This window comes from Gavia stellata, chromosome 8, assembly GCF_030936135.1.
Source record: "Gavia stellata isolate bGavSte3 chromosome 8, bGavSte3.hap2, whole genome shotgun sequence".
In the NCBI taxonomy this organism is placed as follows: domain Eukaryota; kingdom Metazoa; phylum Chordata; class Aves; order Gaviiformes; family Gaviidae; genus Gavia; species Gavia stellata.
The window spans coordinates 23,182,441-23,196,347 of NC_082601.1; the positions used below are offsets into that span (position 1 = coordinate 23,182,441).

Below are 13,907 nucleotides of genomic sequence, written 5' to 3' on the forward strand. Positions count from 1 at the left end.
GTCTTCTACTTCCATCTCGTCCATGAAGCATAACAGCAGAGAAGAGGATACTGAGTGATTTAGACCATTCTAGCTAATCCCTGAGTCTGGAAGCCATTTGGAGGGCCTACAAAATACCATGTGTTAAGGACTGCTGACTCAGGAAGAAGATGGATATGTTCTCACAGAATCATCCAGTGACCAGATTCATACTTTTCTGAAATGTTTAGATGCTAGTTTGCTGTTCTAGATGCTAGTTTGCTGTTCTAGTTTGTATATCAGTGTCACCTACAGAATAACGTCTCTACACAGCAACAATTATTTAAGATTATTTTTAAAGCCAGGCGCAGACTTTTGGTCAGTGTATTAAATACAGCTGTACCCTGTGTTTCATGTTAATTCATATGAAGTCAATGCAGAGTGCTCTGATGCACTGTTGAATTATGTCACATCAACAGAGCTGTGGCAATTTTCTGACTTTTAAGCATTTGAAACAAGCCAAATATGTGCATAGCGTGTGTTAGCCTGTAGATGTGGTCACTCGTTTATGTGTCTTAGCCCTTAGAAATTCAATCACTGCTTCACACATATGCACGTTGCTATCAAGCAGTGCGAGACGCATTTTAGTAATCTAGGGAATAAATTATTACACTGAGCCTTTGCTGATCTTTCCTTTCAGAAGGGAGTGGAGGGAGTTGACGCTTAAAGTATTTTGTAATCTTGGTACTAAACATTAAATAATAGACAGGAGCAGTAATAGCTGAAATCAACCATGTGGTGAGCTGTGCACCTAATTGTTTTGTTTTGTGTGTTCAGTGCATTATCATCAGTGGGGAAAGTGGTGCTGGAAAGACAGAAAGTGCCCATCTAATCGTCCAACATTTGACCTTCTTGGGAAAGGTATTTCTTAGCCAATCATGTAAAACCATGAACAAATCCTCCCAAACCCCACCCCCCAAGTTCCACTTTATTTAATCTTTAGTACTGAAAGCTGTTCATGTGAATTCTCCCACATGAGTTAGGGATGGAGTAATGATGCATGTGAGAGTGTTGATTTAAGATACTAGAGTATGACCCACACCAAGCCATTCAATACTTTTTTAAAGAGAAGGTGCCAGATCTCAAGTGTTCAGTGCCTGTAGTTATCTACAGTGTTTATCACATATACCATTGTTCATTTATACCATAAAGAATAACAGATCTTGCTATGGCTCTAATCTTAGAAGCTGTTACACATTTAAATGTCATGAGTAATGCTGTTAGTGCAAAATGATGGCAAAATCAAGTGTGTAAGGTTAACCTTAAGTAGATGTGTTTAGTTTTTGATGGGTTTGGTACTCTTAACTAATTATATAATGCCTCAGAGGCAGAGCAATTGCAAATAAAAATCTCATTTTTCCTACCTGTGAGAGACTTCCTCATCAATTTGTTGACCCTGTTGTTGTATAAGTAAAAGGTTAATGCAGTATCTGAGTCCATACAAGCATGAGAAAGGGATACTATGCTTCTAAAGCAAGAATTGGATTGTGGGTAAGCAATATATTCTGTTAATGATCCTTCTGATCTGTATCTGTTCTGTCAAGGCCAATAACCGTGCTTTGCGTGAGAAAATTCTTCAGGTGAATCCTCTGGTTGAAGCATTTGGGAATGCCTGCACTGCCATCAATGACAACTCAAGTCGCTTTGGAAAATATCTGGAAATGATGTTTACGCCCACGGGAGCTGTAATGGGGGCAAAGATTTCTGAATATCTACTTGAAAAATCAAGGGTCATAAAACAGGCTGTGTAGGTATATTAGTTGTCTGTCCTTTCACATTCTCTTTAATTCTCAAAAATTCTTTATTTTAAATGCTTTCATGTCAGTGATCCTTTGTACAGTGATCCTTTGTACAGTGCTATGATGACAAGAATAGTCAGTTAGGTTCTTTTGGAGTGGAAGCCAGAGCTGCTCCATTCTTCGGAGAAATATTGTGGTTGGCTGGGTTTTCCGTGTTTCACAGTTGCTGATCCTACACCATTAAAACAAGTGGGAAACTTGCTACTTACTTCAGTGAGCTCATGATAAGAACTTCTACTTTTACATTGTATAAGATACCACAAGAATAAACACATGTGCTTTAAAAGGGTACTTTTCTTTCAGGGGAGAGAAAAATTTCCATATATTTTATTATATTTATGCTGGCCTTTATCACCAGAAGAAACTTTCTGAATATAGACTTCCTGATAAAAAGCCTCCTAGGTAACTATCACTCACTTGTTTTAACTGCTTGTTGTAATTAGCTATTGATCAGCTCTTGCTTTCAGTATGATGCCTTAAAATCTCTTTTAATCCTTCTCCATCCCTTAAGGATCTTTTTAATCCTCCCAAGCAAAGAAGAGGATGGACAATAAGGCATTACATTATTTGTATTTGTTACTTGAACTATTTAAAGAGGAGGAGGAAGAAACAAACTTATTATTATGTAGATATTCTGTCATACTTTCAAATCAGGACAATTACCTTATGATTTCTTACTCTAATGCTTTAGTAAGAACCCAGAATATGCTTTGGAGTTGTGGTTTTTAATTCATATTTGTACTTTGGGTGCATCTGATCTGTACTGGATGAGGGGATATATGTGAAACATTGGTAACACTATAGTAGATATTAACAAAGAATAAGCAGAAGTTAGTGCAAAAGAAACAAAAACTTATGAATTATCATCAAAGTATATAATTGGAAGATATTGAAATAAATGTTTTTTCCAGTCACTGAGGTACATGCATTGAAGTCACTGGAGGTTGTACTGCCATATCAGCCAGTATGGTGCTTTCTTTCTCCCACTCTATTTAGATATATTGATAATGAAACTGGAGGAGTAATGCATGATATTGTTACTAAAGATTCCTATGGAAGACAATTTGAAGCGATTCAGCATTGCTTTAGAATTATAGGATTCACTGATGAGGTAAGAGATCCAGTTGCTAAACTAGTATTGACCTTCTTTATAAAAAGCACCTCCAGTGCTGCCTGTGCACAGGCTGCCATTTGGTTTTGTGGATACACACCTATGCCACAGAATCTCTCTTATGGCAGAAGTGAACTGTGAAAGCATAACCACACACTCAGAAGCCAACACCAGCCTGAGGTCTCAGTTGGTACTCAGGCAAGTCCATTCACAATTCTGTATCACACTGTTTTCTATGTCAATATGAGCTTACTTGAATTTGTACAACTTAGTCTCAGAGCAAGCTACATGCTTTAATAGCCATTCCAGTGCCTACCTTTTTCTTTCATAGCCTAAATATGGTCTATATATCTAATTGGGTTCCTTAAAAGTGCTTCTTGTCATCTTTAACAGGAAGTGTACTCAGTGTACAGAATTCTGACTGGAATCTTAAATACTGGAAATATTGAGTTTGCTGCCATTTCTTCACAACACCAAACAGATAAAAGTGAGGTTCCCAACCCAGAAGCCTTAGATAATGGTAAATACATTTTAACATTGTCAGTTCTGTAAATGCAATTTGACTGTATTTGTGAGAATCTCTAACTCGTGGTAAGAATTGGGCAATGCTGGTGATTTCCACTCCATAATCACAGTTGTGTATCTTTTTTTCCACTGTCTTTTAGCTGCTGCACTACTAAGCATTGGGTCAGAAGAACTTCAAGAGGCCCTAACCTCCCACTGTGTTGTAACACGAGGAGAGACTATTATCCGAACAAACACTGTGGACAAAGCAGCTGACGTGCGAGATGCCATGTCTAAAGCACTTTATGGCCGGCTCTTCAGCTGGATCGTAAATCGTATTAATACGCTGCTTCAGCCAGATAAAAATATATGGCAAGTTACACATCACTGAATCATGTGTATTTACTGTGCATGTGTCTTTGATGGGTTCACCCATTTGTATATTTTTGATTTTGCATAAAGGGTGCTGTGTTTATTTTGGCTAAGGCTTCAAAGTGGCTTTCAGGCTGTGATACTGAATTCTGTTTCCAGGACATTTAACCCCAACATTTTCAAAGAGCTAAGTGGAATTTATCTACTGAATTCAATGGAAATTGGGTGGTTAAAATGCTGTACAATTCTTTAAAAAGATGCTTCCTATGTAGTGAACATTAAAATCGTACCAAAGGCTGGTAAATAATTGGAGTACACTGAAGAACTTCAGTATGTATTCACAGTCCTTACAGTCCTTCTGCTTTTGTAAGGTAGTAATAAATACAGATCTCGGATTATTATTGCGCTGCTGCTTGAGATGTAAGTGATGATTTTTTTATTTTTCATAACTACAGAAACGTTCACATTGTGCATCCTTATGATTTCAGTGCCAGGTACTGATCTGGCTGGTTTGGTCTTTTCAAACAGCTGTAGAGATTTGTAGAAACAAGATAAACCCCTTAGGTGATGTGAAAATGCTTCTGATCTGAGATCTCTACTTGGCATTTCACTATATCATATAGACATGTCCTCATCCACCCTTGTGGTTCTGGTGGTGACTGTGGTATGAATATACTTGAGCTAGCACATGGGTTCTTAACAGCCCAGCTTGTAGCAGCAGCAGAATTCATAATTACCTTTTGACTGAGTATAGCAAAAACATACTATTAAAGCTTGACACCTTTTGTCTGCCTGGAGGAGCAGACAATAGTTTTTATTTGGGATCTGCCTATTGAAACAACTTCACAGAATCACAGAATCACTAAGGTTGGAAAAGACCTGTAAGATCAAGTCCAACCATCAACCCAACACCACTATGCCCACTAAACCATGTCCCACAATGCCACATCCACACGCTCCTTGAACACCTCCAGGGATGGTGACTCCACCACCTCCCTGGGCAGCCTGTTCCAGTGCTTCACCACTCTCTCAGTAAAGAAATTTTTCCTAATACCCAGCCTAAACCTCCCCTGGCGCAACTTGAGGCCATTTCCTCTTGTCCTGTCGCTAGTCACTTGGGAGAAGAGACCAACACCCACCTCTCTGCAACCCCCTTTCAGGTAGTTGTTTTAATATGGCTGCTAAGTGTCTGCTCCTGTGCACCTGTGATTCTCCTGCCTTCATGGAAATTTGCAAGAAGCAAGTGGAAAAAAAAAGTGTTAACAATACTGAACAAATGTGCAAGTTCAAACACACTTTTTCTCCTCTCTTTTTGCAGCAGATTGAATCAATTATGCAATCTTAGCTACTATGTTTATTTTTATTTTAACTTGGTGTTGCCCATGATGAACTTGGTTTGTATTTTCACATACAGCAATGCTGAAAATGGGATGAATGTTGGGATACTAGACATATTTGGATTTGAGAACTTCGCAAGAAATTCCTTTGAACAGCTGTGCATAAATATTGCTAATGAACAGATCCAGTTTTATTTCAATCAACATATCTTTGCACTTGAGCAGGTAAATTCAACTCTGATGAGGTCTATTTGAATCAGCTGTCCTGAACCATAGATCATATTCAGGAGTACATTATAAACTATAAAACGGGTATGTGATTTAAATGCAAGATAATTACATCTTTCAGTTGAATTTTTGTAAATAATGTTGTTGGGGCCTACAGAGTATTGCTGTGCATAATAAATATCCTAATGATGTTGTTGCTTTTACTGGTTCAATATTAAACCTGTGCTGGTCACTTTGTAGATGGAATATCAGAGTGAAGGAATTGATGCTACTACAGTGGAGTATGAGGACAACCGTCCACTTCTAGATATGTTCCTCCAGAAACCCATGGGTCTCCTGTCTCTACTAGATGAAGAAAGTCGATTTCCTCAGGCAACAGACCTAACTTTAGTTGGTATGTGCAAATGAAAACTCTGGGAAATAACAAATATACTTTGAGAGAGCGAAATGACATCTTTACTCAGGTTTTACTAGCCTAGTTGTCGCTGAGGCTGTGCCATTTCATTTGACATTTTAAGTGTATTTTTCATTGTGCTTCATCATTTTTCTCTGCTTATGTGTTTTCTGTTCTTTTTATATTGCAAAAGTTACCTTATATATCAGATGTCAAGGGCTTATTGTCTCTCCAGTGTTACAAGGAAATAATAACCTGTGTCTTCTCCCTGTATGTAAGGTACATGAAGCAGCATTTATCCCCATTTACTGAAGGGAAGGCTGAGACATAATAGAATCTTGTGTCTAGGACCACCCTGAGAGCAGCATTAGTGTTGAGAGTAAAATTTAGATCTCCCAGGCTCCTAGGCCCATGTTTATCCAATTAGAAAATACTGCTTCACTCCAGATTATCTCATCATAAATAGAAAGTGTGTGTTATTTCTGGTGTGCCATCTGGCTGAATATTTCCCTTCCTTCATGCATATTTTATGTATATTTTAACAAATCTTGGTGCCAACTCTAAAATATGCAGCGCATACCATGTTTAAAACTGTTGTCTTGCTTTTATTTACTAGAGCTACATTTTTCCCTGTGATATGAAACAGTGAGTTCCAGTTCCTTCAATGGAATGTGCAGCAGAGACTCAAACTGTTAGTCAGAGAAAAATAACAGCTGCCTGTTAAATTGCACGATATATGTACAAGATTTTTCACTTCTGCTGGGCTGAGTTGAAACTTGAATTTAGGTCACAGATAGAATGAATGCTATGGTTTCATTCCAGTGCTCATTTGTGTACAAAAGCTGTGTGCCTCCCTGTGGGTCCTATAAATCAGTTAATACTGAATATTGAACTTACAGTTTCACAGAGGCACTTTCCTTGGTCCAGTGCCGACCAGTCTTACTGCAATCTGTACATAGTACAGCAGGATCCCTCAAGGAGACAGCAAGGTGGGATATTTTGCCCCCTCCAGGTGTGCCAGACAATCATTAGTTCCCAAAATTCCAAACTTAGTTCTTTTTGCTTTAAATACAAGCTTGATGAAACAGTAACAGAAGGAAAAACCTAACACAAAATATTAATGGATTCTAACATTTGAAAAAACATTTTAATAATATTTTTTGACCTACACAATGTGACAGATAATTTTATCAATTGATTCTGGCCTCAGGTCTCTAGTTGCTTTTTCAGGTAAAGAAATATAATAGCAAGTTTTACAGTATCAGCACTAATTTCATTACAAAATACTAAAGAGCATACAAAATATCACAGGGTATAAAAGATGTTTTTCTTGCAAAGTCGTCTTTCTTTTTCTGTCAGCTCTTTAGAGGTAGTCACAGAAAACAGCCTCTTCAGAAAAAGTTTTACATAGAAGCTTCTTTTTCTGTAGAAGTTCAAAGGTAAATGAGAGGTGGTCCCAACCTGAAGACATTAACATATACTTAAAACATGATGCACAAAGCTAAATGAATGGGGAAAGGAATATAGGGAAAATATAAATAATAGGCATTTAAGCAAGCGAGAGGTATGCACAGCTTTCAACGTACATAGTTGAAATAAACCCACCCCAAACCCTATATATACATATAAGCAAATTCATAGCAAAATATGAGAAGTCGTCACACCTTCTCATTGGCCCCTCTTATTTGATAGTTTTCCATGCACAAAACTATCCACAAACAGTGGGATTTGAAACACAGTCTTACTGGACTAGTTTAGAATGAGCTGTTCCATTCAGAAGTGGCAGCTTGGAATAAAGCACAGAGAAGGTGGCACACAGCTCTTTCTGAGCAATCTGATAATGCATGTGTTTATAGTAGTTCTGGCTTCTTGAGCAGCAAACTGTCCCTAATTAGGATGAAGATGTTACTTAGTCACTCTAAATCAATGTCTCTTCTCAATATCTAGATAAATTTGAAGATAACTTACGATGCAAATACTTTTGGAGACCAAAAGGAGTAGAACTGTCATTTGGTATTCAGCACTATGCTGGAAAGGTAAGGTCATGTGATTTTTACTTAGTTCAAATCACAGTGGTATGGTCATTATTTGTTTTATGCAAAGTTTCTGCTTTGTGTGGGTTTTTTTTTTTTTTCCCCCTCATTTTAAGAGACAAAATGATAAAATTTATGGAAACCTTGAATCTACAATAAAATTTTCATGTGTAGTAGTCCATTTTAGAACCTGTCCTTAGGGCTCTGACAAATGGTGTAGACAGTAACCACCTTTTATTCTGAAAGAAATCTAGCACCAGAAACACCATTACTACAAGAATTTCAAAGGAGCAACTCTCTGGCCAGAACAGGCTACACGATTGTTAACATCGTGTGAATGCCACAGTAGTTCTGTGTGTGAGTGTATATAAGTATATGGATAAAATGCAATGTAAAACAGCATCTGTAATAGAGCTTAAAATCCTATAGAGAGCATTGGAAAGACTGGAGCTAGCTAGCACAGATGTTTTCGTGTACTCTGTAGCACCTAACTTCTTTTGTTCTCAGCAGCTCATGTATTATTTAGTATAGGGAATAATGGTCCAGTTGTTTCACGTAACATGAGCTTTGCTTGTGATTTCAGGTCCAGATTTTGTTTATAAACAAAATCAAAATGAAATAGCCATGTTTTATATCGTTATCAATGAAGTCTCATCTCTGGCTCATTATAAGAATCCAAAATTTTAAGATACATTCTAGCAAACTTTGTCCAGCTTTCTGGCTTGTTAAGAATAACTGTAAAATTTCACACAGATTTTGTAAATTCTTTGTACCTAAATGGCCAAGTCATAAAAACACTACTGGCCAGTTCTCTGTTGCAAGAGAATGTTCAGTTTCGGTGTAAACTAATGGACTCCAGTGGAATTAGGCTAGAGAGGAATATTGCTAGTGATAATAAAATAGGTCTAAAAATTTACTGCAATTTAAAAAAAAAAAAAAAAGGAGTTAAGCAAAATTAACTGATTCTTATATGAATACAAATAGCCAGGCATTCATTTATAATAAAAACAATTAAAATAATTGAAATAGATTAATTTTTTGTTTTCCTACTGCCAATTTCAAAGCAGTGAGAAGCCTATTTTAATGTACCTGGAGGTGCAACTTACTCATGTTCCTCCAACAGGTCTAGTTATAGATCACAAATTTGGTGCAGACAACAAATAAATTATGACCATCTGAGAACCATTTCTTATTTCACACATAAACTGTCAACTTAAGCTTTAATGAGGTATCTCCGTTACATTGCGTCATGCATACCATAGTTTTGACGTGACAAAGCATAATACAACATGATTTAAGCCATTTAACCCAATTTGATGTGCAATGATATGCTATGAATACAGGTGCTGTTTATAGTCAGTTCACATTCTGAAGACACTGCTGTAGCTGTACACTTTTATGTCCTTTGCAGATAATTTATTGGCTTGTCAGAGCTAAACTAACTGGTCTGCTTGGTCATCTTGACTGTTCACATGTTAAAGAACGTAGTAGTTTTTGGGTAACGCTTTTTGGCAACTTTTCTGAATCTATTTCCCGTGCTAGGTATTATATGATGCCTGTGCATTCCTTGAGAAGAACAGAGACACTCTTCCTGCTGATGTAGTGGTGGTGTTGCGAACTTCAGAGAACAAACTTCTTCAGCAGCTGTTCTCTAGCCCGTTAACAAAAACAGGTATTTTCTGCACAGCTTTGCTAACATTGCAACCTCTTCAGCTACCTACTCCTCTAAAACTCTAATTGTTTCTGGACAAATTTTTTTAATTTGTTCAGCTCTGCTGTTTAAAGTTTCCTAGATATCTAAAATGTTATGATTTTTTTTTATTTTTTAAATATGTGGATATGAATTCTTCTAAAAAACCCAGGCAGCAAGATTCATCCCTCACTCCAGAGAAAGGGAGATTATCTGACGTGTAGGGCAAGAACTCATTCTTAGAGCAGCATGAGAATATGGGAGTTTCTTGCTTCGTAGTCCTTTACTAAGACCAGTTCTCAGTTGATAGATTCTTATGTACCATGTCTTAGAGTTCATAAATCATGTAATGTAGATGAAGTTGTTTTGGAGGTAATATCCATCTATTTAGATACATTGATGCAATACATAAACTTTCTTACAAATTATAAAAAACACATACTAATCTGCTAGAATTAATTAATTGAGTTGATTTGAAGCTTGTTGACACTGACTTATATGAATGTGCACAGATCTATAGCTAAATAAGACAGTACGATGAAGTTTGATTACTCCATGGATAGATGCCAGAATACCAGTGACCTATACAAATGATAGTTCTGCAGTATATGTGCAACCAAACCAGCAAATGTACACATCTCTCAATACTTCCTACATTTTTGAAGTATCTTTTTCATAATGGGTAAGAAAAAGATGTAATGCTAAGGAATAATCTAAATACAATTGATTGTATTAGATTGCAAAATTCTTGTGATTTCATATGACATATGCAAATGAGGTTGTTGTATTTTTAGGTAGAAATAACTGTACATGCATTAGGTAGAGCTGTGAAGGCTTATTGTACATGGGCTGTAGATGCAATTCCGTGCCTGTGCAGCTGCTCTGTCTGGGATTTTTGGACCCTCGGTAGCCCAGTCATAGCCTCTGATGATGCCTTTAACCTCTCTTGAGATATCTATGTAGAAAAGAACATCTGGAAAAAACATATATTAGAGCCTTCTTTGCACATGTAAAACTGATAGCAAAATACCTGTTTATATTCTACATAGGATAGATTCCTGTTGCAATGTCTCTGTTCTTTTCCTGTAATTAGAAGGCTCTGGATTACCCCCCTTCAAATTATGCTTTTAGAGGTCCCTGAGAGGTGAGGACCCAGTGAGGAATCTGCTTCTCCTTTCAGCTATGACAAGCTTAAATGGAGGGAGTTATAGTTCAAGATGGAGTAGGATTGGTTTGTGCCCAAGTCGGGAACAAAGAATCTTTGTCTCTACTTCTGATATTTGAGTCCGTGTTAAACTGGTAAAAGAGATTCTTTTACTCATGCTGGATGGATCAAGCAAAGCAAAAAAGAAAGCTCACATCTGGTCAAATGTGCCTCCACACCCGTCTTTACTAGCTGTTTTATACCTTGGAGCTATTGTCAGAATGAAACAGATAGGTGCTTTGTCCCAGTCATCAGTCCCAATTATTGGAAATATTACACTTCTGATTTTACTGCTATTTTTAAATGAGAATGCTGATGCTTTCATGCAAACTCATCATCTTCTGGCTTTTTAGAGTTATTTTCAGTGGCAGCAGGACTGAACTTGGGTGTTTTACCAAGATGCGTAAAAAGTCTAGTATGAAGATACTTCTCATTGCAGTAATGTGTAGTTACTATGTTGGTGTATTTCCACTATTTTGTTTTGTCTCTTACATTCCTTCCTTGTTTCCTATTTACATGAATTGCATGCTTTCTGTCTCCCATTATAGAACATTTACCTTTCCATGAAGAGCACACAGCAAGTTGAGTGTTGTCTGTATTTCTGTCAAGTTGGTATAGGACTTCCTGTTAAAAAAATTATTGTACATATGCTCCCGTACATGGTGTTGTAAGAATAGCTTAAAACCCTTAAGTCATTTTTATTTTTTAAAGTCTTTGTGATTTTGCTCTATTTTTTCCAGCTGTCTAATATAATTGGCACTCACATCCTCTGTTGGGGCCTCTGTGTTCTAAAATCAGATTGTTGCCAGGTTTAGTTTTGGCAGCTTGCAAGATAAACAAAAGGTTTGGCTGAGAACAGAAGGTATCGCTGGCAATGCTGCTTCATCTCTGCTCAGTGAAGAAAGATAATGCTATTCTCTTAACTTTCTACAAAGAGGCTTTTGTAAACAAAAGAATAGCAACTGTGTAACTGTCTCATCGTACTCTGTCCTTGCCTTTTAGCCCTCTTCCCTCCACCCAACATCTGCTTCATTCCTAAAGCAAACCAGAAAAAATAGAGATTAAGATTCATAATCTTGATACAATTTTCTTCAGCTTTTTGTGGATTACTGGCTGATGTGAAAGTTAATAATTTACATGGAAGCCATATTGCATCTTTCCAGGTAACTCTGACTTGAAATAAGCCTCCTGCCGGTATATCTGGTGTTTTGTTTGAAGATGAGTGACAGCACATTCTCACATCTGCTTGCAACTAGCTCTGGAATTCGTAGCGTAGGTGGTTTTTGCCAAGCAGCAATCTCCAATGTGTGTAATAGTCACTAGGTGGTGCTATCCCAGAAGCAAGAGGGATTTTGAGACTAGTAACATGGGTCTGACAATTACTCAAAATGTAGTTATTAAATACCAGTAAGAACAAAAAGATGCCTTTCCCACCCTGAGAAGATCCTCTGTTTGAAGTATATTTATATAACTGTCATGTCTTCCTCTGTCAAAAACTGAGCAGCAGCAAGGAAATAAATATTAAAAAGACTAAATTCTTTTACTAATTTAAGATCATGTTAATCCCTGTAATTTATCAAATATACTTATCCCCTCTTAACAAATGCTTCTATTTCACAGTAGCAGACTGTGTAGTTTAAAGGCGCAGAATTAACAGCAGGATATTAAATATACATTTGTAATAGTAATTTATGGTTAAGAGAGTGCACAATTACTGATATGAGACACCAGAACTCAAACATTCTGGCACTACTTTTGTAGCGTGTACAGCATGTTTTGTCATCTTTCAGTGGAAACTTAGACACGTTCGGCACGTTTTGGAATCTGTTTGCACTTTCTAGGGACCTTTAACCTCAAAACTGAATTAACGTATTCTGGTTTAACCTACCAGTTCTCCCAATTGCTTCCATATTTGTCACTTTTTTCTACAGACACAGCTTCTTGTGCTGAGAATTCTGTATATTCTGACATTAAAAGAGAATTTACTCCAACTACAAGAGAGAAGTAGAGCGCTTAAAAAAAAAAAAAGTTGCCACTACTCCAGTTAAATATGCATGTTCCCATTTAGATATAATGCATTCCTGTTTGTCTCTAGTTCATCACTGTTGCAGCTAAAACATCAGAGAGGAAAGGAATCATGTGATCTAGAAAATAGAGTCCCTTTGTAAGAGAACAGGGCTTTAATTGGAAAAATTAAGGAGAGCCTTAGTACATTCATTAGTGGTATCAGTGAGGAGTCAGACCATTTGACTCACTGTCCTGATATTCAAGAATTTTTGCAGTATTGCCTTTAAGTGGTGGTACCATTGGACTGCTTGAGGAAAGCACCACTGGGGCTTTCTGAGACTGCATGTCCCTCTTCCACTTTTCCTCTCTCTTACCTTATGTTCCCCAGCTGACCAGATCATGCTGGTGCAATAGGGAGGTGTGCCAGAGGGGCTTCATCTTCTCAGAAGAGCTGCAGCACAACATGATTCTCTACTCTTGAAACACAATCTCTGCAGACTTTTTCCCCTCTATGACTCACAGACCTTTAGAGCTTTTGTCAGCGTTGCTCTGCTCTGCCTTAGGTCCTTGTTGGAGAGAGGGAGGGAGAGTTGCCACCTGGAGCGAGGGAAGGGGAAATCCTCTAGCCTTCCCACGACCAGAGTGGAGACGCTGGGAGGCGTCCCTGCCCTGACTCCGAGGATCTGTATGGGCTGGGCTTGGCTGCGTAGAATAAATAGAGAGCTCAGTGCCATTACTACTACAGCAACATCTTGTCTAATAATTTTGGTAGCATTGGGCATTGCTCACACATTCAGAGTGAAGTGGTATCAATATATCATCCATTGCTAATAAACACTCCTTGTTCATGGTGCCTTGATATTTGAGCATAATCTCTCAAAGAGAACTGGGGTGAAAGTTTTCACAACCTTCACTGAAGAGTTAGGATAGTGATGTTTTAACAAGGGAATTTTTTTGTCCAAAATAGGAGGAAAATAGATTTTTTCAAAAACAAATTAATTATAATTAGCCTGCCTGAAGGTCATTTCCTCTCCTCAGTACTGATTTTCAGTCTGTGTTCTTTGTGCCTGCTTACAACCCTCAGACAAAAAGTAATTATAAATAATGTATGTCTCATATAAAGAAACCCAAAACAAACAACTAACGGACCATGTGCTGAGAGAGAATGTGAAAAAAATATTTCACGCTTTCTTTATGCACACTAAAGAAC

General features: G+C 37.5%; 1 protein-coding gene across 1 annotated transcript in view; it reads left to right on the top strand.

Moving 5' to 3' along the window:
• Positions 1 to 13,907, top strand: part of MYO3B (myosin IIIB) — a 215,483-nt gene that overhangs the window by 110,539 nt on the left and 91,037 nt on the right. The window contains exons 14-23 of the mRNA XM_059820556.1: positions 796 to 879; positions 1,563 to 1,765; positions 2,121 to 2,219; positions 2,814 to 2,928; positions 3,322 to 3,448; positions 3,594 to 3,804; positions 5,219 to 5,366; positions 5,610 to 5,763; positions 7,711 to 7,799; positions 9,339 to 9,468. Of these exons, the coding sequence (XP_059676539.1) occupies positions 796 to 879; positions 1,563 to 1,765; positions 2,121 to 2,219; positions 2,814 to 2,928; positions 3,322 to 3,448; positions 3,594 to 3,804; positions 5,219 to 5,366; positions 5,610 to 5,763; positions 7,711 to 7,799; positions 9,339 to 9,468 (1,360 nt within the window). The remainder of the gene's footprint in view (positions 1 to 795; positions 880 to 1,562; positions 1,766 to 2,120; positions 2,220 to 2,813; positions 2,929 to 3,321; positions 3,449 to 3,593; positions 3,805 to 5,218; positions 5,367 to 5,609; positions 5,764 to 7,710; positions 7,800 to 9,338; positions 9,469 to 13,907) is intronic.